Below are 25,419 nucleotides of genomic sequence, written 5' to 3'. Positions count from 1 at the left end.
TCCTCCGTTTTCTTAGCCGTTAAAATGAGTGACTTCTAATAAGTTATGTCTAAGGTTCCTTCTCGTTGTCTTCTAGGGTTCCAGACGCAACGCTCCACCTTACTTTACTCCCACCTCAAGGTCACACAGGCCAGATAGCGTCAAACGCTGCTCCACAGATAGGTGCTGTTCACTGGATCCGATTTCTCCCCAGGCTGAACAGCAATCCCAGCACACGCTCGGTGCGTTCGCTCATTCACTCATTCATGCCTCAGTGAGCCATTGGTGACTGGCACCTCTGTGACCTTCGACCTCCTCATGGTTCAGACGACCAAATTCCCCTCAAAGTTCCAAATTTAAGACCAAAAAAAACCTAACAAGCAGAAAGGAGGAAACTAGAATATCTAGGATATTCTGTAATATTGATGCATTACAATTTATCCTTCATGATGATACGGCTGTGTGTTCTCAGGCAACTCTGCCAACATTGCCCAAACGGCATGAGACCCTCAAGTGGGTATCAATGACCAGTGTGTGTCTTCACAAAGAGATCAGCTGTATTTGTAGGCTGATTAATTAACCGAGTGAGGTCCAATTCTGGGGTTTGTTTTCACATCACACAGGTTTCTGGGGTCAGACGAAAACCCCAAGTTTAAGAGGATACACTCAATCTTCAGGTCCCTTGCCCCTCTTCTCTGGCACTGGGGAGGTTCTCGTTGGGACAGTTGTTGCCCCAAACTCAACAGGAATTCACCTGTTGTAGGTGAACAGTAGAAGAAGCGATTCCGTGGACAGTCACCTGGACTGTCTCCTTCCATCCAGGGCAAAACAAGCCTTTTTTCAAAGGGCAACGTGATCAACTCAGTGAAGGGAATTTGTATGACTAATTTGACATTTCCAAATAGTGTAGATTAGTAGAATATACATGACATTCTGCAAGAAAGTCAATGTAGGCACTTTTCATAAGACAATTTTTACCATTTCTTTTTTTTTCCAGCAGAAAATCCTACTGGGTGGACGTTGGTAATAGTTCCTTCTGTGGTTTAATTTAGCGAGCACAGATTCCAGCAAAGGCAGGTGTTGGCCAAATCTGAGGATGCAGAGCTCTGCAGGCTGGCCTCCTCCTGCCAACATAACACTCTGCAAATCGTAGTTCAACAAGCCTGGTGTGTGGCTGATTTCTCTTTCACAGTCTGTCATTTGCCAGTTCTTTTGTTAAGTTCTGTGTTCTTACAGGCATCGGCCTCAGTCTTAACAATTTCCCAGGTTTTGAAAGAGGGCCCGTCACTACCACAAGGTCGTCTGCAGAATGCAGGCTCTCGATGGGCATCATCGCTGGTGGGACTGCGGCACCAAGACCCTCCCCTGTGGCTAGCCTATCGGCGATGGCTCTTACGGTCAGGTGGAACTTCTTGCTTTGGCTGGACACCGTACGACAGAAGTTCTGAAAGTGTGTCCCCCCAGACCAGCAGTATTCACCTCACCTGACAACTTGTTAGGACTGCAAATCCTGGGGCTCCCTCTCAACTTACTAAACCAGAAACTCAAGCTCTTCAGGCCATTTCAAGTTTGAGAACCACTGATTTAGAAAAAGCACCCAGGAATTTCTCGCTATGTCTTTGTCAGGAAATCAACCCCTTTACTTATTCAGTAAGCAGTCATTGCCTGCATATTCCATGTCACTGTGCAGCGCACTGAAAATAAGTAGACTGCAAGTGTCAGGAACATAATGAGAAGATCTGCGTCACCCACACCGTGCCCCATGGCCAGGCACAGCGCATGGTTTACTGTTGATGGTAAATGATTGTGTATTGGATTAATTCATGGGAATATAAGGATAGCTGAGCCCTTGATGATTGAGGACTTTTATGTGTGGAATTTCACGTGCTGTAACTTTTATTATGGTTATGGTGGTTCTCTCACTCTAAAAAATAGAAAACACTGACAATGCAGTTTAATAAATTAAGACTTTTTTTTTTTACTTTATGTTTAAAATGAGGTATAAATATCTCTATTGAGAATTGAAAGCAAGCGTTGTCTCTATAGGAAAACCATATATCTCGTGCAGGAGAAAAGGAATAGTATTGGGAATATGTATCCGGTCGGTGCTGACTGTATTATTCCACTCTTCTATTTTGCCTTGGCTGTGGAGATACAGCTCAGCCTTTATATCTTCCCACATTTTAAAATAGTTTCAAGATGGATAAAGGATTCTGGAACAATTCCCCCAGTGGCCTTGCTCTTTTTGCCTAATATTCTGTGAATGACCAGAGCAGCTGTAGACTAATTAAACACAAAAGTGTACAGGTGGCCAGAGGAATGACTTGACAAATGCAGTCCTATTTAGGGGGCCTTTTGTTTCTTAAAAAAAAAAAAAAAGTTAAAAAGGCAACAGCTTCTTAAATTTAATGTAGAAAAATTAAGGCCAAAATAGTTAAAAATGAAAGAAATAGTCAAATAAAAATGTCGCCTGTGCCAGATGTAACCAAGTGAGATGGGCCAGTTCACAGGTGTTCCTCAAAATGTTCATAACACAGTCAAAGAAGATAGCTTCCTTCATTTTTCATGACTCTAATAAATAAAGACAATCTTTCTATGAATGAACACTCTAAACAACAGCAAAATCCATGCTATCCCATCTCTGCTCCCTATCTCTATGACCTGTAACCAATGTTAGAGCTACAGATCAGTCTGCGTTATGACTGAGACCTGACACCCGTATTCCCATAGTCATAAATATAGATCACGGAGTACCACCCCTGACATCTCTCCACACGACCGCATAAATGACCTACACAGCTCAGTTTAGAAAAACATGATCTTCAGTCAGTGAATTCACACAAGACACCATGATGATACTTAAAAACAACTTCTATGCCTGGAAAGAAGTACATATTTGACTTGATGGCTGTTATTTGTCACAGAATAAAAGCACACATTCCTACATCTTTTCCTCCATTCCACAGATTACTACTCATCACATTTTTTTATTTTCACATGGCTGCTACTGAGCTAGGATTTGTGAGGGATACAGAAAAATCAGAAGTGTTGCCATTCCTCAAGGAAGCGAAAGTACAACAGAAGAAATGGAAGTATATAAAGAGCTGTAAAGATGATAGAAAATGGTAATGCTATGTGCGAGGCCCCCAGTTCACATACAAAATACTTTACGGCAGTAGTTTTTCACTGAGTGCCTCTTAAGTGAAGAGACAGCAATAGAAGCTAGAGATACAGTGGTACCTCAGTTTTCGAACATAATCTGTTCCAGAAGACCGTTTGAGTTCTGAAACGTTCAAAAACCAAGGTACAATTTCCCCATAGAAAGTAATGCAAAATGGATTAATCCATTCCAGACCTTTAAAATCAACCCCTGAAACAGCAATTTAGCACGAATTTTACTATCTAATGATACCACAGATCCATAAAATTTACGGCGTTCATAAACTGAAATGTTTATCAACGGAGACATTTGAAAACCGAGGTACTACTGTACCAGTATGTGTGAGAAAAATGGAGACATTACTTGATGTCATGCATTTTACAATCAAGATGGAGGACAGAGCCTACATCTATGAACAAACAAGAGAATTATACATTGTGATAACGTAAAGGAAATAAGACGTTAATAGAGAATAACAGTAGTGACCTACTGGTAGCTTAGATGGGGTGATCAGAAAACACTTCTCTGAGAGGGCGTCATTTGCGTTGGGACATGAAGCAAGAGAAACATCACCCATGTAAGAATCATGGAGAACATGAGAGGAGTGAGAATGAGTCCACGCAAACACTTGCATGCAAATGTTTATGGAAACATTATTCACTGTAGTCAAAGTGGAAGCAACCTACATGCCCGTCAACTGGTATTACGGGGTTGGATTGTGCCCACCTTCCTGAAAGACAAGTTGAACCAGGACCTCACAATATGACAGTATTTGGAAATAGGGTCATTCTAGATGTAATTAGTAGATGTAATTAGTTCAGGTGAGGTTGAGGTCATTGCAGGAGGGGAGGTCTTTAATCCAATGTGACTGATGTCCTTAAAAGAAGATGATGGGAAGACGCACAGAGAAAATGCCATGTGATGAAGGCATAGAGATCGGAGTGACACAGCTGCAAGCCAGGGAACACCAAAGATTGGCGACCACTCCAGAAGCTAGGAAGAGACAAGGAATGATTCTACACAGGGTCTCAGAGGGAGCACATCCCTGTCGACACCTTTATTTAGGATTTCTAGCCTCTAGAACTGTGAAAGAATCAATTTATTTTGCTTGGAGCTACTCAGTTTGTGTCACTTTTTGTTACAGCCTTCCTAGGAAACTAATATAACCAGTGGACAGATAAGTAAAATGTCGTCCATCCATATGATGGCGTCCTATTCTGCAATAAGAAGGAAGGAACCACAGATTCCTGCCACAGCATGGATGGACCTCGATAGGTTATGCCAAGTGAGAGGAGCCAGATGTCAAACACCTCATATAGTATGTCTCCTTTTATAGGAAATGTCCAAAAAGGGCCAATGTATACACACTGAAAGCAGAGCTTGGTCTCCTGGGCTGGTACTGAGAAAGAGCTGTTCCGGGAAAGAGCTGTAAATGGTGTAAGGGGTCTTATCCCGCTGATGGATATGCCCTGAAACTGGATGGTGGTGATGGTTGCTCAACTCGGTACATTTTCTAAAATCCATCACATTGCATGCGTAAAATCGCTCAACTTTTTGGTGTGTAAACTATACTTCAATAAATATGTCATTTTCTTAGAGAAGTCATGGAAAGCAGTGACAACTGAGACAAGAGGTTCAAGTACTGTCTGGTCATGTAAAGACCACTGTGAGCTAGAGAGTAGGACACGTTGGGGGCTGGCGGACAAGGGTCCTGGAGCAGTGGCTGTGAGTCTGGGCTTTCATGGGGGCGGTGAGGGGACCCGGACCCCTGAGCCTGCATCACAGTGATGTTTCAGTAGCTCAGGACAAGGTTGTGTGAGATATATTTGCCCCTGGTGACCCTTCACAGCTGGATTAAAGAACCCCAATTTATCTGTAATATTTTTAGAAGGAGGAGGCATGGGAAACCTGATCCATGACATGTTGGCTTTGCCGCCGTTTTTAAGCTGATTGTCCCACCCCCTCCCACAGAGGATACACTGCAATGCAGACAGTTTCAGTTTCCTGGTCAATCCCTTCTTTAATTAACACTGCCTCGGGTACACAGCCCCACACCCAGCACTCAAGGTGTTAACTCCTTCCTGCACTCCCAGCCTTGGTCTCATCTATGGGATAAGTCAAGCACACTGGCTGTTTGTAGCGAGTTCCGCAGTTGCGTGTGAACAGTTGTGTGTGAACGCCAGCAAATGCTGGCGTGCTCTGCAGCAAATGCTCAAAGGAAGGCAAACCCACATTTAAGGGCAAGAGAACTCAGAGTGAGTAACAGGGGGGGAATGGTTTTGGATTCGCGCATGCCAAGCCTGGGTGTAGTGTACTGGAATGTTTTCGCAGTGTTGTCCATTGCGTTGGTGAGACGCTGTAGTAAAAGATCAAGATGAACAATGGGGTGTAGGGGGAGGGGAGCGGGCAAAGGTACAACCTTGAATGCCTACAAGTTTCTTGTGAGACTGAAGACAAACTGTTTAACCCCTTGGAAATTACAGCTGTGCTTGCAAAACGCAGGGACAGATTAGAACTGTAATTTTATGTATTTATTTTTTGGAGGGTCGGGGTAAGGTCCCCTCGAGAATAGATTGCTAGCTGTGGATCTGCTCTGTAGAAAAGCATGGTACCCGAATGCCAAGATTCAGAAGGCTGAACTGATTGGCTCCAAAGTCCCTTCCAAATCCAGTCCGCCCTGTCATTCTGGGAAGAGAAACAAGCAACTAGGTTCTACTTGGCACTTCTGACAACACACCTCATAGCAAACCCAGCTAGACTGTTGTGTCACCTGACAGTGTTAGTTTTTCTTTCTTTCACACATTGACGAAATCCCCTTGATGCTTCCCAAACTCTGAAACTGCAGATGAAAATAGTCACCTCTGCAAAATGGGTGGAATCGTTTCTCTTTGCATTGTACTCTTTCCCATCCATTCTCTGCTCACCTTTTCTTCTGAATCTCTTCTTTTTCAGTCTCTTCCCTCTCTAACTTTGGAAAACCTAGAGGAGAGATGAAAAGGAAGGCCCTATTATTTTTCAGTAAGCTAGAAGATGCCAAGCTTTATATTGGCACAGTTGAACCAGAGACCGTGGAAAATGACTAGAAATTGAATAGCAATAAATGTATGAAAACATTTGGAGCAGAGGTAGATGGGATGAAGAATGTACCGATAAGAAATAATTATTTAGTTATAAAGCATGAACTTAGTTTGCTAGATTGTGTTACCTTGGTCATAATTGTGGAGTCATTTTTCAGGATGTGGGAAAGTGGGAGACAATGACCTTCAAGGTAAGCATGTCGTTGGCCAAATGGATATAATTTAAGGGTTGTTTTCTATATGTGCTTCCTATTATTCTTTTCTTACTCGTTCAGAATCTAATAAAAACACTGGCATTTGATGCTACCTTGCATGTACTAATTTGTGATTAGTTCAGATTGGCTTGGAAGTGAAAATAAGTAATTTGTGGCCACAAATTGATTGCTCCGCTTTTTTTTCTTAAATAGACATAATAAAGCATGCAAGTATTTTTTTTAATATTTAAATTTTTCTGCAGTATGTTTCCCAAAAGATAATTGATTTGATTTTCCTGGTGACTGGGACTTTATCCGCCTTTGTATTTGTTTTCCATGACTACCCAAAGAAAGGTATTCCTGAGACAGGAAGTTGAATGTATGGAGAATTTAATCCTAGGCAGATAGTGTGGCACCAAGACACAAGTGTCCCTCTAGCGGTAACTGGGAGAAGAACCACAATTCACGGCTGTTAAGATGGGACTTGCTTTAAATGAAGGAATGAACTGGGCATATAATGAGGGATTTGAGCCTCTGACATTAACAGGAAAACACCGGCGTGCGTTTTAAAAGAATCTCTAAGACTTAGCTCCTTCTTTTTATTCACAGGGGTGATGGGTGAATATGAGCCCAAAATAGAAGTGCAGTTCCCAGAAACAGTCCCGACTGCAAAAGGAGCCACAGTGAGGCTGGAATGCTTCGCCTTGGGGAAGTAAGTTCTGGGTACCCTGCTCCCTCACCACCCCCTCCCATCTCGGCTCTGTTCACAGTGATAGTTTCTGAGGTGACTGAAAATCAAGCCTTTCTCTTCGTAATTCTGCATACCCACCCCCTCACCACAGAGTGGGGACATGGAATGGTAAGAGGAGAAGTAGGCTGCCACCATTGACAGGGCCAAAAGGAGAGGACAGCGAGTGATTCTGAGAAAGTATTTTATTCCATTTGTATGACCTGTAACGCACATGCTGTCTAACCCAGGATGATAGGGAAACAATGGCTTCCATTTGAAGTACAGTCAAGCTGACTATTCAGAAAAATACGGACTTTCCTTCCAGCCCTAGTTTACAGAGGATGCATTAAACGTTTCTTGAATTTCTTTTTAAATTGCCAGTCTCTTCTTTGTGCTTTGTTTAGAGATAGCTAAGACCTGATATTCCCTAGGAGGATCTCTGTTTTCCGGAGCTGTCTAAAAATTCTCCACAACTTGATTGTTCTGTCCATGCAGTGTCCTCGCCTAAGCCTAGTTGGGAAGCAGTTAACTTTGCCATGTCAGAGGGCACAAGGAAAATGAAAAGCAAGTCAGTGAGGACTTTACCCGTAACCCCCAAGAAAATGTTTGGCATGAACAATAAAAGGTATCATCTGAAATGAGAATGTTTAGCTCCTCTATGCATTTTAACCATGCCTGAGAATCTCTATACCCAGGCGCACCCATCCAGCTAACCCATTGCCAGCTGCCCATGCTCTATTTGTGCCCAGGTATTGGCTAAGGCAAGAGTAACTTTTGTCCAACCCTGGTATCAGCATGGGGTCTGTGTTCATATGAATTTTGTGTTTTACAGCAGCAATGGGAGAAAGATTTTCTCTTTTTTTTTATTTTAACTCTAATAGAAGGGTTCTTTTGGTTTCCATAGTTTCGAATCATGACAGTAGAAGCTGCAGGAGAACCTTTACTTTGGCAGAGTGCAGTCCAGTAGTCATTTCTTATGTCCTGAAAACTGACCCATTAAATAAATTGTGGCTTAGTCATAACACTGAGCACTGTAAGGACATTAAAGTCAAGTTGTAAAACAACATGGAAGACAGAAGATGCCTGTGGTTATTGCTAAGATGCTAAAAGCAGATTGCCGCACACTGTAATAGAGACAGTCCCATTTTTTATTAAAAAAGAAAAAAAAAAAAAAAACGTGTGTGTGTGTTTGTGTGTAAGGAACTCAATCCAGGCAAAAGGTGAAAGCAGGTACTTGGATAGGTGAAGAATATACTCATTGAACTCTACACGGTGACACCTTGAAAAATCTCCTGCAAAGAGAGCCAGCAGAATTCAGTGTGCACACTTCAGAGGAGATGTGAATTAAACTCTATTCACGCTGCTCGAATGGCACTAGAATAAACACAAAAGACCAAAATTGGGTTCCTCCAGTCAACACAGAGATGTTTGGGTGTGCAATCCAGCTGCTGAAACCCCATCGATCACCCACTTAGAAGCAGAAAGACTATATCTAAGGACAGTCATTTGCAAAGCACATATTAAATGCATGTCTCATCAAGTGGAAAGACACCCACAATGTATTTTGGATAGAACCCTTCTGAATTTTGAGTTAGTGTCTGTCTAATGAACTTAAATCCTTCTAAAACAAGTATAGTAAGTTGATGGCTTTAATTTTCTAAATACCATCTCAGGTTTTCCAGGGAAAATTAAGTCTTTACTCTAATTACTTCTCTGTGTGTGTTTTTGTGGAAAATAACTAAGTAAATAATGGTACCCCCTGCTAGGAAGCTGCAATCTAAAAAGCTGTGGTTAGCTCACTCAGCCATTGGTTTGCAGACTCAGTGATGCCCTCCTTGCAATTGAAGGTGCATTCTATCAGTTACAGCTGTGGGATGATGAATGCCCTGAGAGCACATAAAGACCCCACACACTGCTTTTCTTATCTCACTATTTTAAGTAAAGTCCCCCCAAACCACCCTTCCGATGGGCTGGTCTATATGTTGGTAAGTTTCTATAGGGCGTGTTCTGAGAGACAGGAAATGGAACCTACCAGTCATTGCTTTGTGGCCTGAGGCCTGAAACCAACATAGCATCACTCCTGCCTTATTTCAGTAGTCAGAGTAGTTAGAGAACACACCAGGTTCCAGGGCAGGGGCCTGGATCTCATTTTGATGGAAAGAATGTGAATTTGCAGTCATCTTCAGTCAGCCACAATCTTGTCTGAACAGTTTTATTTTCATATTTATGATTTAGGGAAAAAAAAAAACACAGATGTGTTAGAAAAAAAGACAATAATCATTTAAAAATCTGTTTTTATTTCCAGGATAATATTGCCTAAAAGCTAGATAACCTCATTTAAGGTTAAGAAAGGTTATTTAAGACAAACACTAATTTATAATGATATTAAAGATGTGGATAGGGATAAAATCATAATAGTGAGATGCGAATGAACCAAGTTTGGGGAATGCTATCTAGCGCAAGCTTATATGTTCAGAACCAAGAAGGCGGGGGTTGTTAGGAACATTGGCTCAAGTGAAAGATAGTTTTCTCTGCTTTGATTCACTCCTTTTTATTCTCACGATCAGTCCAGTACCGACTGTTATCTGGAGAAGAGCTGATGGAAAGCCAATCGCAAGGAAAGCCAGAAGACACAAGTCAAATGGAATTCTTGAAATCCCCAATTTTCAGCAAGAGGATGCTGGTTTATATGAATGTGTGGCTGAAAATTCAAGAGGGAAAAATGTAGCAAGGGGACAGTTGACCTTCTATGGTAAGTTTGCGATTCCGGTTGATCATTTGTCATGCTGCAGACCCTGGCCAAAAAATCCTAAGCTGGGAGGTTTGCATTCAAGGACTGTGCTAAACAGGACTGTGCAAAACCCTTGGTTTGCTACTTAATTAGCATTCCCTGGGTGGTTCTAGGTGTGGAGAGTGGGGGTGAGGGGGTGGTGTTGACAGGGCAGAGAGGAAGAGATCAAGGCTGATATGTTTGGGGAAGGACACACTTGCAAAGGAACCATTTTCCCTCCTGCCATCAAGCTGTAAACCTGACACAGGAAGTGTTGTGTTATTCTTGCTACTGATTTTATTTTTTTTTAAAGCTCTATGCTTTTCTTCATTCACGTTTTGATTTGGGGCTCATGTTCATCCTTTCTAATCGCTCCTGTTCGTAGTGATTTCATGTGGTTCCGTGAACATTTCAAAACGCACACTGTCCAGATTTAGTTCTTTCAGAGTGGAGCGTGACAAATCTCTCTCACCCCAAAGACTGCTTATGTGCAGCTGCTCCCAATCAAATCATCGGCATTGATCCAAAGCCATATAAATGTAAAACCTCTAGCACGTGGTCATCAATTGAGCGGGTTTTGGAAACCCTGTGAGGGTATTGATTTGAAATCCAGAAAGGGATTTCACTAGATAAGCATTGACTTTTGCCAAATTGGAAATGCCTGAATCCCATCTGTCCGGGGTGTTGAAAATAAATATTATAGATTGGTAATTATTCAAGAATGGTTTAAATAAACAACAAGTATATTAAAATGGCGAGAGTAGTTCTGTAGGGGCAAGTTGTAGCATAAGATTTAAATGTGCTTATTCCTTGCAATAACTGATAGCACAAAAGTCTGTTTATTTCACCAATTCTTCCAAAGCATTTTGGTTTTTAAGAAACTTCCAAAGAATTCAAGAGTCATATAAGGCCTTTTACAAGCATGAATGGAAACTAGGTGGATTTGGAAATCCAGCTAAACTTCAGTGACACCCTCCCACCACCGCCACACACACGGTCCTCGGCGTTTTGGACTCACATACCTTTGATGCAGCGTGGGTAGCAGGAAAACACACATGGTTCTAGAAAGTTCTTCACATGATGGCGTGGGTAACAGTTATTTGAATACACCTATGCTCCTCTTTAATCACTCCTCTTTCTTCAACACCATTAAAGACTATCTCTACTCGGAGCCAAATGACAGACTCGATATTTCACTTTGCCCTTTCTTAAACTGTGGTAGTTGGTACCTCATTTGATTGGTTGAAAAGCAAACATAAGACTGAAGGTTACAGATTTGTTCAGTGAGATGTAGTTGCTGTCTTTTAAGTGTCTAGGGTACTTTTTCTCACCAGTATAATTATTTCTTAGGTGTCAGATAGGGACAACCTGAAGATATTCAGGTAAATGGCCAATATTTTTTTGCTGTTGTTGTTGTTTCTTTTTTATTAGGTGAACAGACTTTTCAATTCAGGGGTGGTTGTTCCTAAATGTTGTCTGAGTTGCTCAACTAATTAAAGTCATTTTCAGTTTTATGATTTTCTTTTAAGTAAAATGTCTGTTTCCAGTATGTTAAAAAGGTATGAAATTTTCTGTAATCGGGTCTTGGCTTAGAGCTTTCTAGTGGGTCAATTTTCCTGCACCAGGGAAAGAATTCTCCAGACTTACTGTTCTGAGAATCAAACTTCCCACTGGCTACCAGCTTTGTGTAGTGAAATGTTTTTTTCCAGGGATCCTGAGTTGGAGATAAAAATCAGGCTCCAACGGCGTTTCCCTTATAAATGAACTTCTCTGCATCCATGCATGGAAGAAAAGGCACAGTAAAATTTGCCTGCTTTCTGAAGATAACTCAGCTTTTCCTCAGTTGTCAACCACCCTTGCCGTTAGAAGCTTTTCAGATGAGTTGACTTCCAAATCGCTTGGCAATTATTACATCTATGTTTGTTCTTTTGTTTTTCCTCAGCTAGCGTATCAGTGACATAGAAATTATCAAATTGTTTTCGTTGTCACGGGGGAGCTTAATTATACAAAAGGGCTTGGCTGTCATTTTTTTTGTCTCTCATTTTTTTTGGTCTCCATTGGGTTTTCCCGGTGCTGTGTTCCTGATAATATTCAGCTGCCTAGATCTCCAATTGAAATGACTTATAATTAGAATCACTGTGCAGATCACAAAAAGGGAGGAAGTGGCCCCAGTCACTTAGCCATGAACATGCTGTCTTTGTAGACAAGAGAATTTCTTACAACATTCACATGTGCTGTGCTCAGGGATTACAAACCATGGGTTTCATCTTAGAAAACTGCTGCTTTGTTGTTTCCAAGTTGTTGCACTCCATCCATCAGCTCTTCACTTCAATAATCCCAGGTGTGCTAACTTCTGTTCTGGCATGGCGATTACCGCCTCCTTGCACTCAAACCGTTTAACCTTTTTCCAAAGGCCTGCAGGGCATGATTCCATTTCTCCCATCTTCCCTGCGTCAGGATGGTGGAAGCCCCCGCTCCTGGTGGGTGTGTCCCCACCACGGCTGTGTCTTTAGGTTGGCATGTGCTACTCATGTTTGGGATGTGTGAAGAATGAAATTAGTTCAGACGTAAAACACGGTTCCCCTGCCCAGCTTCCCAATTTCTTTTTGCCATGACTTATCCTTGGCCATGTGGTCTACTTTTAATCTGCTCGTTCAGACATTTTTCAGCATAAAAAACTGCCTAAAAAAATAGATCTGTATATTTTCAGGGGTTAAAGACTATGGATCCTTGTTGCTAAAGGTAGAAATTTTCCAAAATGATGTAATGTTTTATTCATTCATTCAACAAATGTTTTTTATCGCCTGCCGTATGGCAGGCACTAGGGCTGCAAGACAAACCCTGTCCTCAGGGAGATTGCATTTTACTACAACTTGACAGACAACATGCTATGAAGCAAATAAATGAACTAGAAAAATTTCACATTGTGGTACGAGTTATGAAGAAAATAATTAGGAAGGCACGATAGAAAATAACGAGAAGTGGAAAGGCTTCCTCGGATAATGTAGTCAAGGAAGACTCTAGAAGTGACCTCTGAGCTGAAAAAGAATCAGTCATTCAAGGGGAAGTACGTTCCAGGCAGGAGGTAAAGAGGTGCAAAGGCCCTGAGACAGGAAGTGGTTTGCTGTTTGAGATGCGTCAGGAAACCCCATGTAGCTAAAGCATAGTGAGAAAGGGCAAAAGTTGTGAAACACAGGAAAGTGACAGATAGTGCAGCAGTTGGTAAGCTAAGCACAGAGTTTGGGTTTTATTCTGAGTGTAGTAGGAAACCACAGGAGGATTTTAAGCAAGGGAATGGCTTTATCTGATTCATGCCTTCAAAGGACCTCTCTGGTTGCTTTGTGGTGACCGGATTATAAGGATCCACAGGCCAAAGGAGGACAACCCATCAGGAAACCATCTAAGTGACAAGTGTTGCTGCCTTGGGCTCAAGGAAGGAGAAGAAGTGGAGAAACTTGAAATATATGTTGGAGTTAAAGCCACTGAGACACTCTTGTGTCATTCCTGCAGTTACCCAGTTTATAGATGAGGAAACCAGCTCCCAGAGAGATCAGGCACCAATTGCAGTTTGCACAGGACGAAGCAGAGCTGAATTCCCTGTGCTGTGCTTGTTCGTTCGGGCTTGAGGTTCTCAGACTTCAGCGTGCCTTTGGATAGTGTGGAAATTTTATTACAATGCAGAACACTGGGCCCGTGGCCAGTGTCCACAGACAAAGTGGAATGGGAGAGCTAAAGTAATTATCTTTCAAGAAAGGAAAGGGAAGTATATAATGGATTTGATTCACTTCATAATTACTCATCTTTCCACCTCATTGTGTCTGTGTGGTCACTTCCTTTTTGCACAAATAGACCAAGAGAATTATAGCCATCATTTGGAAGAATGAAGTGTGAACTAAGAGAACCTGATATTTAATGCCTTTTGTGCCGTTTTTCCTCTATAACAGGCGTTAAGACAGCAAAACCGTCTTTACCATTAGGAAACAGTGAATATAATATCTGAGCAGTAAACAAGGCTATGTATTTCACAGAATCCCTTAATGTTTGAGCTACAAGGAACTATTGGGGCCAACCTTTCGACTTGTGTAAGTAAAGTAAGTAAGGCCCAGAGACATAAAACAGCTCACCCCAGACCATACAAGTGAGAACCAGCCATGACTAGAACTGCAATGTCTGTTATACTCTGCCATATGTTGGTTACTTGTCCTGCCAATCACATGTTTTCATAAAATACGGAAGGAAAAAAAGCCCATCAGTCATCCGGATGAACAATTGACTTTTTCACTTCCTGTTTTCTAATAAGTGCACCTGACAATTGAGTCCAAAAGAGGCCCTTTCCGTCTCCTGTCCCAGTTCCATCTGTGGCTGTGTGTCTAGACCTTGTGCGCTGTGGTCCTTTGGCTCCAAGGGCAGAATTGGAGGCTTGGTGACACTGAAATGGCGTTTGAGCGCCATCAAGGCCCTCAGGGAGTGAACACCAGCGCCATGCAGCACAGTACAGAAACTTCCCCACGGACGTGCTGCAGCCCTATGGTCACCACGTAATATTCAGCCCTGCACAGTGGCTTACGGGACAGGATGACCAGAACACGGCCACAGCAGATGAGGTAATTTCGCAGCAGAGCAATAGTCTGTTTTATTGTCCTAGACAGAACTGATATGGACACCCTCAGTTTCTCTGACTGTCACTGAAGGTCAAGTCCACAATTTTTATTCCCTTCCGTTCATCTGTGGTTCCAGTAAAGTGGGTTGCTGCAATTGTTCAAGGGATGCATACTGAGAACATGGAAATAACAGCCAGTGGGAAGTAACAGGCGTGAGGAGGACACAGGTCCTTGGCCCCTGAGAAACGTCAGCCAGGGAAGAGAATGTCACAACAGGACAGTGTATTGGAATGAGATTCACTCCCTTCACTCTGTGTTGCCACAGAGGGCAGAAGCAACAGGTAGGATTTTTATCCATCAGGGAATATAGTTTATATTTACCTTTAGCAAAGTTTGCATAAGTGGATTCATTTGTCGGAAAATGTCTGTGCTAGTCTAAACCAGTAGTTCTCAAACTTTTGGTTTCAGGACCCCGTGTTACTCTTAAAAATTACTATCCCAAATTAAATACCCCAAAGAACTTTCACTAATGTGGGCTGGCGACCAACATGTGCCATAGTATTATAGAAATTAAAATAGAAGGTTAGTACTTTAAAAAATTTTAAATGACACTGATATAGCCAATGCATGATTTCATATTATAAGAAAACTGACTATCTTCTTCCAAACAAACAAACTTAAAAAACATTTAATGAGAAGAGGGGCATTGTTTATGTTTTTGCAAATCTCTTTCATGTCTGTGTTAACGGAAGAAAGCTGGATCCTTATGTGTGCTTCTGCATTCAATCTGTCATTCTGTGTTGCTTTGGTTGACATATATGAAGAAAGTCTGGCCTCACACCGATGAGTCATTGGACAGAAAGGATCTCATTGACACCCTGCTAGGGACTTGGGGAACCTCAGGGGCCCCCAGACCACGCTCTGAGAACCACAGGGTCCAAAAGAATACCCCCATGGCCGTTGGGGGTAGGGTAGGATGCACTGGAGAGCCTGCAGTAGACCTGCGTGCCGATCCTGAGGGAATCACTTTCTGAGTCTAGACCTCAATGTCTCTGGGCCTCATCTACAGAGTGGGCGTGATTTCTTTTAACTCGCAAGTCATTATCAGGTTGAGAAATAAGACGTGTAAAGTGAGGTTGATGAGATACTCCATGGTGAGTCCGTGGTAGTACCATGCTGAGAAAGTGGGAGAAAGGGGTGAGTTTAACCCAATAAAAGCAGATTTAGAGAAATACTAGGGAGCGGCTGGGTTGAGGATTACAAAGAAATGTGACGAAATCGATTCGTGTTAGGCTAGAGTGATAGCTTGCCTTATTTGTGTAGTAATGGATTTAATGAACCAGTCTCAAGGCCTTTTTTAAATGAATATATTTCTGATTTCCAATTCTTTTTATTCCATGACTCATTTCTAAAGTTCTGAACTCACTGCAGCATATCTGGGAAGGGAAAATGTGTGTTCTTATAGAAATTGGCTAACAAGAAAAGAGTTACGCGAAACAATACAAGCAATGGTACAAAACAGTGATGCTGCTTGTGCCAAACGAGCTGTCTGCGTTCAGGAAGATTGCAATGGGCAGACCAAGGACGGCTTCATGGAGAAGGCATTTCTGCAGAAGAAAAACTGATTAGGGGATGAAGGGAAGGAGGACATTCCAAAATTACAAGATGGTATGAACAAAGGAATGAGGCAAGGACTGGCTAACTGGATTTGAGGACAAAGGAAACCCTATTTGTCAGGAGCTATGGGTTCACTGGCCATTCTCGGAGAGAAAGTGAAAGAACCAGGTGGAACCAGATGACAGAGGACTTTAAATATTAGCTTTAAAATATGAAATATGGGAATGTGCTTTTAATTTGTATAACTTTTACAGCGTGCAAAGCACATTCACAAATCCCATCCATTATCTCACACACGGGTTACTTCCTACAGTCATTTCTGTTCTATTTATTAATGAATATCTATTAATAGAAACGTACCTGCTTTTGCTTGCCCTCTAGTGTGTCTTCACACAGTTCGGTTTTTGTATTTTATGCAGAGTTGAGCATTGTGGTCTGGTAGGCCTGGCATGATGGCATCTCCCCTTCTGTTGACATAAGTGGAGTGTAACTTAATATAAAGGCAAAGAGAAATCAGAGTGTTCGAGTGAAGCATAAATTAACAGAGAGCCCAGGACATGCAAGAATTCACTTGGTTAAAGAGGCAGTCTAAAGACTTAGCATACTAAATTCAGAAGGGAATTTAGACACCATCAAGTCCATTGTCTCCTTAATCCAAATGGGAAAACTTAAGCTGTCGGTCTCCAGGCTCCGCATTCAAAGCTCAGCTCACAAAGGACAAGGTTGAAATGCCTCAGCAGAGTATTTTTCAAAGTGCATGTGTTGTTGTTTAATCAAGTTATTATTATTATTTTTTTTTACATAAAATTCTCTGTATTTAAAACAAAGCAAGGCTGCTCTAGTTGAAGGAACAGGAATTTCTGAGTTTCAGAGAACTGCATGTGAAAATGCTCCTTGGGAGACGGTTCTGATGGGGCTGAATGAGAGCTAAGACCTAGTGGAGATTTTCAGGGCTGATCAAAGATCAAATGGGGACCCTACCCCAAAACATAATATGAACATTTCTTGTAAAGCTAAATAAAAACTCACTTCCTTTCAGTGAGTTCTACAACTGGGGAGTCAGGGGTTAAGAGAAAACTGTAAGAATAAATTGGAAAACTATATAGGAAGGTTGGTGAGTAAATAGCTCAACTGCCAATATTGGGAACATTGAATTCAAGGTAAAGATACTGAGAATGCCTCATTGATTCTGTCAACAGCACAAGAATTCCAGGCTGGAGATAAAAGATTTGGGAAGCAACTCTATGTAGGTGGTAAATTGAAGCCAAGTAATTATCTTCAGGCTCATAAAACCCACTACCAATAAGCTTCTGAAGCTCTGCTAGCCTAACCTCTGCATTTCCTGGAGATGCCTCCTCTTCTCAGAGACTGTCAGCAGCCAGGCCTGACTGGGAATGGCTACAGGTCATCCTTGTTCTCCTAATGGAAATGCTTCTCCCCAGAGTGTCCTTGCTTTTGGATTTTTTAATTTCTAAGTCCTAAGGCTCATGATTGCATTTCTTTCTATTAGAAATTTCTAGTTTTGGAGAATCAGACAGCCAGATAGCTCTGAGAATCGTTTGACCACTAGATTCAAATTATATCCATCTTCAATAGAAATTCTTATTGGGTAAGATGCTTGCATGATTCCTGTGGCTGGAATACACAGGCATTTCTGTCAGTTATTCAAACAGAAGATTGAAATGAAGACATTATCCATCTATCCAAGAGGCTAACAGTGTCATAGCATCAAATCTAACACAACCATTAACCTCGTATTTGAATTTGTAGCTTGCGAGTAAGACTTAAGATGTTTTAGAGAAGAGATTCTTCTGAAAGAACATGAATGGCCAAAATGGATGGTTCTGTTTTAATATGTGGATATGATTAATTCTACTTAATATGCAGGATCTACATGTATTATTTGCCCCAAAAGACATTAGATACAACCTTCTTTTTGAAATAATAGTGTTGCACCAACCACTTCTGGCCTTCCTAAGATCTATTATTTAGACCTGGAGTTATAAAATGTAGTTGATCATAGATATTGGGTGATAAATATCATAGAACCACCCACATGGATTATATTTTTTTTAAAAAGGAAACAAACATGGTTTTCTATTAGGCTCTAAAATGCACCATTTTTTTATCCAAGGACTTTGAACTGGGTGACCCAAAGAGCTGGAGAGATGTGAGCAGCTTCCATGAGGCGCAGAACTTTATTCTAGAACAGAAAACTCACCCACTTAGATATGATTCATCCCATCTAAGTGAGTGAATCAAACCTGCATGGTGTGGGCTTTTGCCCTGTGGTTCTGCAATTGGTGTGTTGAAAGGAAGATTACCTCGTTCTTCGCCAATTACATAATATGATATTTCCTTCCTGATCTCCCTGGGCCCATGTCCAGGTTTTCACTTCAAAAGGAATACGTTTTTATCATTTCAGGTTTGGCTTCTATGTATTAATTTTACCTTAAAAGCAGAGAAAGTATCTGATGATGGCTCTCAAAGGCTGGACTCGTTGCTGGGGTCACCTTGGCCGGCACCAGTACGACCTGAGCCTCCTGGCGAGGGCCCTGTAGGACAACACGGGGCACATCCTCAGAAAGGTTCAGTTAGCGAGAGGTTCGTAAGGTCTTTCCAAGACCCTCCCTTCCTTGCACCATCTCCTTTTCCAGATTGCAAGGTTTTGCTGCTAGCACTCTATATTTTTGAAAAAAAGTGATGAATAAGCCCAAGTGTTACAGGAAATGTGTGACATTGAAATGTGTGTCTCTGCATGGGGTTTTGATGTTTTCTTTTTGAACTTCAACTTGACATTGCTTCATAAGTTACGTTTGCCCTTCCTTTTTTTTTTTTTTTTTTCTTTTTTCTCTCCCTCTTTGAAAAGTTTGGCTTAGTTGTTAATATTCCACACAGCTTTCTGGAGCTTTTCTTGTTTGCTTGGTCTTCATGGGCTCTATGGGGGGTAAATATTCAGCAGGTTGAATGTGAAATCAGGCCCACAACTGCCATAAGCCGATCAGGGTGACACATCTGATTCTTCCAGCAGAGAACTGAAAAAGCACCTATTCCTGAGCTTCCTTTGCGTTATGGCAGGAAGATACAAAACAGCGGCCGGCTGACAGCTCTTTCAAGGATGAAGGTCATGGTCCTTAGTTCAAGTGAATGCTTGTTGATGTTATAGCTTTTTGGGGAAGGTGACCCCCCCAGACCCCCCCGCACACATGGCACTGCATCATCCCCATCAATAGAGGATTTGTAAAACTGGGGTTTGCTCTTTGAAAAACGTGAAATTGCTTACAGATGGAAGAAGGAAGGAGAAAGCAGCGTTTACTCAGGGACCTAGAGACACCTCTGGTGGTTAAGGGACTTGAGAGTTTTTTCTAGTTTTGTTTATTATTAAGAAGGTAAGGTAGACAGCTTGTCCTCAACCCTAGCAGATTCCTTTTGAATTAAATTATGGATGATTCTGGAGCCTTCCCAAATGAAGGTTCTGAGGCCAAGTCAGGAAGAGATATGTTTTAAAAGGATTGTGTAGCATCTTTTAATTAAACACTGAATCAACTCTGACCATTCAGCATATACTGGCAGGCATCACCCCATAGAAATGCCCTGTGGAAACAATTCCTGAATGAGTCCCAAGGTTCTCTTCTGTGTCAACTTCGGGCTGAAGGTCTCCTACCTAAACACACATGCCATTCCAGTTACCATTGGTATGAATTGTGCTTTAGGCAAAAAGAATGACATGTATGAAGACGTTTTATGGAACGTGGAATTAATACCATCTTTAGCTCCATTAAGAACGAGGAAAGAAAACATGACGTCAGTTGAAGCATGAGAAATGTGGCATACTTTTGATGGCAGGAGGGGTGAAGGGCAGTGGGCAGTGTTGGAATAAAGAAGGCCTGACTTACTGTGGTAACTGTAGGCAGGATGTGATGTCCCAAGAAGGCTCTGGTAAACACCAAGACTCACTCTGAGGTTTAGGATTCTAGGGCCATACTTGTGTGGAGAACACTCTATCAATATGAAATAAGTCAATGTTAAAAAATGTTGATAGTCTTGAAGGAGGAAGGAGTCACAAAAATTAGCTATATCATGTGCGGAGTGAAATGCATTAGTTAGGGGCAGGCTAAGCTGCTGTAACAAATAGAACCCAAACACAGTGGCTTAAATAGGAAGTTTTTTTCTCTTTCATGTATCTCTCCAAAAATAGGCAGGTGAGTCCGAGGCTGCTTTGTTCCACAAGGTCATTCAGGCAGGTCAGCATTTCCCTCCAAAATAGCTTCCATCTCTGAGCCCAAGGATGTTTCAAGGATGTTTGTCCCGTTTTTTCCCATCGATGGGAAGGGGCAATGAGAGTCCAGGGCAAGTGTCTTTAGGTAAATAATCTGGAAGTTGCTCTCTGCACTTTGACACGCATGCCATTGGCATGAACTTAACCACATGGTTACCTCTAGCTGCAAAGGAATCTGGGAAATGTAGTGTATAAATAGGAAAACATGAGCCCAGCCAAAAATGGTGAGGCAGTGTGAAATATTTCTCTTACAAAAAGGAGAAAAAAAAAGGAGGACTAGACACTTGGGGAAGAGGGAGAGTTGATTTTGCCACATGGCTAATGGTAGTTTTATTTATTCTGCCCTTACTGAATAAAAGACCAGCCACATGGGCTGCAGAAGTGGCCTTCGGACTTGGACATGGTTTGGGGTGTCTTCTAAAAGCACTCTGTGAACTTCTGCCCATCCTTGTAACTTGCTTAACATTTGGAAAAGGGATTTTGTGATTGGCCTACTTTTGTCCCTTGATTGCATATGATAAAAATAGATGGAACGTACACTGAATGTCCGTCATGTCTTTGCTTTCTGAACTGTTATAGCTCAACCTAATTGGATTCAAAAAATAAATGATATCCACGTGGCCATTGAAGAACATGTCTTTTGGGAATGCAAAGCCAGTGGAAGACCCAGACCTACATACAGGTGGCTGAAGAACGGTGAAGCGCTGTCCACTCGGGTAAGCAGACTGATGACAGGTGTGTCTTAGTATTGCTTGTGGTGTCTAAGGTGTCCTCGTTGCTACAGAAACAGGAAAATGACAAGTTGTTTCCAAACTAATGTGCAAGCAAATGCCATTCTTACTGGAGCAAGTGACAGTGAGTGCGGTTGGTCAACAGCCTGCACGTAAATACCATTCTTCAGCTCCAGGCTGGACCTCGGTCTTCACACATCAACAGCTCTGGCTTCACACTGGGAAAGTCATGCAGAAGGTCTGGGACGTGGAATTGTGTAAGACACGGATTGGTGTGCGCACCAGGCACGAGCGAGTGAGTGACACTTCGAGGCATCCGAGCGCCCCTCCCAGTGTGGTTTCGTCATTCCTTCTGTCTGGGAGACCTCTGGATAGCGTGGTGTAGTGTGTTCCCCATCCAGATACCCACTCTGCCTCAAACGTGGAGTAATGTTGTGTTCAAACACGAGATTAGCACCTCTGATCCCACAGAAATAAAACAGAAACAGGAGGTGATGCCTAGGGCTGGAGGCAGCGCCGGAAGGCCCGGGAGCGGCAGTGTAATTGGTACCTCAGGTACAAGAGTCCCTCTCCAGGGACAAGACGCAGTATTTTCAGAGCTCAGGCTCACCCACTTGTTGCCACCCAGTGGTACAAGCAGCCAAATTGCCTAGTAGCACTCTGACATAAGAGGGGTGGAAAGCAAGGGCCCATGCCCCCCACTGGCCCTGGGGTGGGAGCTGCAGTAGCCCTGGCATCGTCGCAGGACAGGATCTCAGAGAAGCCTTCAGGAGACTGTTTGTGGGCCAGTGGGCCAGGGAACGGGGTGGAGCGGCCACAAAACTTGTAAGGGGGAGGGGAGGACACGAACCAACAAACATGACTCCTTTTCAAAATAAGCCTGCAAAGCAGCAGTCCATTTAGAAAGATAGCCTCCTATAGAACAAGCAGTCTGTTTACCAGGCTCAAAGAGATAAATCAAGGAAGCATGTCCATAAAAATAAACAGCGAGTTTTGAAACGATAGCAGATAAATCTTTTTAAAGACTAAATGGAAATCTTAGAAACATATAACCATGAAATAAAAATTCTACTGACACTATTCATTTGGGAAGGGGAAATGATAGGTTATAATAATATTCACAAAGGATTCAGAAGGTGTTCTTCTCAAAACAATTTTAACAAATGCTGAGCTAACCCACCACTCCAAACAAATTGCCTCATCCGACATTCCCAAGGGACCTTGTGAGTAAATGCTATTGTTCTGCCCATTTCACAGACAAGGAAACTACCCTGTCTGTAAAATGGTCATAGACGGGTGATTTGCCTTAGATCACATCGTTCGTTCATAAGTAACGGAGCCCGGATCCAAATGTTAAATGTCTGCTGCGTTCAGAACCACCAAAGCTTTACCTGGGTAAGAGTTTCAGAATTGGTTATGTGGAAACATTTTTATGAAGGAGCGAGGAGGAGGAGATAAGGGAAGAAGAGTGTAAATGTTCTTTGAAAATATTTCAAAAATTGCTCTTTGGGTTTTCCAAAAACAGGCTGTGAGCAGGTTTGCGTGCAGGCGCTGTGTTGGGGGTGCTGTCGGGAGCCTCACCTGTGACACAGTCAGGGAAGCCAGGTTGAGCCCAGGGGAAGTGACACAAACTCAGGGCGTGGCCTGGAACAAGATGGTCCTTCACCGTCTCCACAGTTGAGGCAGGGACGCTTGGCCTTTGTATCCCTTCCTTGACCCGGTCGTTGGATTTGGGGGAGTTCCTTCAGCCAAGGGCAGTTCCTAGAGAGAGACTTAGCCAGTATCTCACTCAGCAGCTGGGGAACAAGTACCTTGGTCCTGAAGGGATTATCTGGAAGGTTCAGCGGTACCCTGGGAGAGGAGGGATGTGGACACAGTCAAGGAACACCCATCCAAACGGAGCAGACCCTGACAGAGAACTCGGAACAAAGCAGGGGAGGGTGGTAGGACCTTCGAATTGGAACAATTGTGTCCAGTAGAATTTTCCTTACAGGGTTTTCCTATTGCACTCAAATGTTCGCCGACAGTGGACATTTTCCTTGGGCCCCACGTTGAGAACCAGTTTTTTATCCTCAGATTCCCACCCCCACCCGGGCCCCGCGGGAAGAGAGCCTGTGGGGGGCACTGGCAGGGATGTCAGTGGGCACAACTGCAGACCTGCGGACTCGGAGGGGGGTGGGTCACGTTGGGGGGGAATGTGCAGAACCCAGGCCCTATGCCTACACCTCCTGCTGTCACCTGAAGGGCTCCTGCTGGGCTCATGGTCTCACAGTTCTAAGAGCCAGACTCAAATCTGACTCAGATCCGTAGAGCGCAGGTACCCAGGTAACTGGCATCATCCTCCCTTTGTTTAATTAGTGGAGCACAAGGCCTAGATTTGATGAAAGCCTAATGCGGTGTTCACCCAGCTAAACTGAAGCCGAAAACCAGTGTGTCTTCATATATTGTACTGTTTTAGATGGCAAGACTCCTCGAAGGAGGAGATCCTTTTTTGGTACTTCAGAAAATGATCATAAGTTACATATCCTCAGGCTGACGAATGAGAACAGTCTGTTCCATACACTAACTTTCCTTTCTTCAGATTGGCCACCAGCCGGTGGTCCTACGCATAGATCAAGGGAGCATTCAGTTATTAATACCTGCTTTTTGTTTTGTTTAGTAAACTTCAACTGATATTAAATATTCATCTCTGCTTCATCAATGAAGATTACAATCCGATTAACTTTCAAAGTGTTGCCTGCTCATAATTTGAGTGTTTTAAATACTCTACACAGCCAATTTCATTGTATTCCCCACCCCCTTACCCTCAGGTAGCACAAAGCCTGAGAGTAAAGAAACCAGCATTTTAAATTTTAAGTTCATCCATTTCCAGGGGATATTAATATGAATGTTTTCCTTATTAAATCAGTGAGAACTCAAAAGAGTCCTACCATTTAAATGTCATTTTCCAACTGATGTATGGGTTGTTCCATTTAGCATCTGACCTGCCACAGATTTAGTTGACAGATAAATAGATAATGTTATGAAAATTGCCTATGTGATGGCTATTTTCTTCCCATTAAGCCCCTTTGATATAACATGTAGCCAAATTGCCTTGAGATCTCATTGCAGAAGGTCATTGTTTTGTGTTTCTCTTTTCTTTCACAGGACAGGATTCAAATTGAGCAAGGGACACTCAACATAACAGTTGTGGAACTCTCCGATGCTGGCATGTATCAGTGTGTGGCAGAGAATAAACACGGAGTTGTCTTCTCCAACGCTGAGCTCAGTGTTATAGGTGAGTCTATATACTGGAAGGAAAGAAAATAAAAACTGTTTAAGTCTCTGCACTCACATAGGCTTTACCAAGCATAAATATTCAACCCAGAAACGGGTTAACTCTTTAGACTGAAGACAACACTGCAAAAACAAGTAACGGTCTACAAATAGTAAGAAGAGGCCACTGTCTAAATCAGGCTCTTCTGACACTTACAGTGGATAACAGGGTTCCCTCGACTCTCATTTTTATTCCTCTATCCTTCTCTGTTCTAAATTACACAAAGTTTCTGAAATGCTTTGGAGTTTGTTGCTGTTGTTTCAATGTGTCGTAATCTTCAGCCTGGAAGGAGGAAGAGCTCACATGGATTGGCAAGGTTTGTTTGAATAACTGGCCTAATGCCTATCTTGTTCTCCCACATCTGAATTTTCCAGGCTCTGCACTGTGGGCTGCCCATGCCTCCAGCTACCCTTCTCACCAGGTGGCCCCTTCCTCCTGCTGCTCAGCTATACTGACCATTCTGTCCTGTGGTTCACGGCCCTCCCTTCCTCCAGGGGCCCCACACATACTGTTCCTTCCTGTGCTTTCCCTTCCCCTCTTCATTTCCTTAACTCCTTCTCATTTTGCATCTCCCAGCTCCACCGTCACTGCCTCCAAACGTCACCCCTGGCCCCGTGCCGAGGTCAACTCCTGCTCTTACAGGCTGTTATGCTGCCTTTAATTCTCCTTGTAACTGATGCCACAGTTGCAATGTACTCGTGTGTCTGGTTTCTGTCTTTTATCCCACTACACTTTCATCCCCCCTGATCTCAAGGACCATGTTTGGTTTCACTCATCGTTTCATACTTAGGACTAAATACAAGAGTGAAGCGCATAGTGTGCACTTAATAAATATTAAATAAATGTAGGAATGAATGAATGCGTTAAGTGATGAAGGAGTTGAGAAACTATTAAAAAATGAATAAACCAGTCAAGTCAATAAATAATGGCAAGTAGAGGTTAAGTGAATTGACAAACCTATGGGC

General features: G+C 42.6%; 1 protein-coding gene across 6 annotated transcripts in view; it reads left to right on the top strand.

Moving 5' to 3' along the window:
* Positions 1 to 25,419, top strand: part of CNTN4 (contactin 4) — a 783,747-nt gene that overhangs the window by 627,867 nt on the left and 130,461 nt on the right. For all 6 annotated transcript variants that reach the window (XM_081073436.1, XM_081073440.1, XM_081073435.1 and 3 more), the window contains 4 exons: positions 7,020 to 7,122; positions 9,708 to 9,892; positions 20,987 to 21,123; positions 24,286 to 24,415. In XM_081073436.1, the coding sequence (XP_080929562.1) occupies positions 7,020 to 7,122; positions 9,708 to 9,892; positions 20,987 to 21,123; positions 24,286 to 24,415 (555 nt within the window). The remainder of the gene's footprint in view (positions 1 to 7,019; positions 7,123 to 9,707; positions 9,893 to 20,986; positions 21,124 to 24,285; positions 24,416 to 25,419) is intronic.

The sequence above is a fragment of the Rhinolophus hipposideros genome (assembly GCF_964194185.1).
Source record: "Rhinolophus hipposideros genome assembly, chromosome: 14".
In the NCBI taxonomy this organism is placed as follows: domain Eukaryota; kingdom Metazoa; phylum Chordata; class Mammalia; order Chiroptera; family Rhinolophidae; genus Rhinolophus; species Rhinolophus hipposideros.
This window is presented reverse-complemented; position numbering and strand designations above follow the sequence as displayed.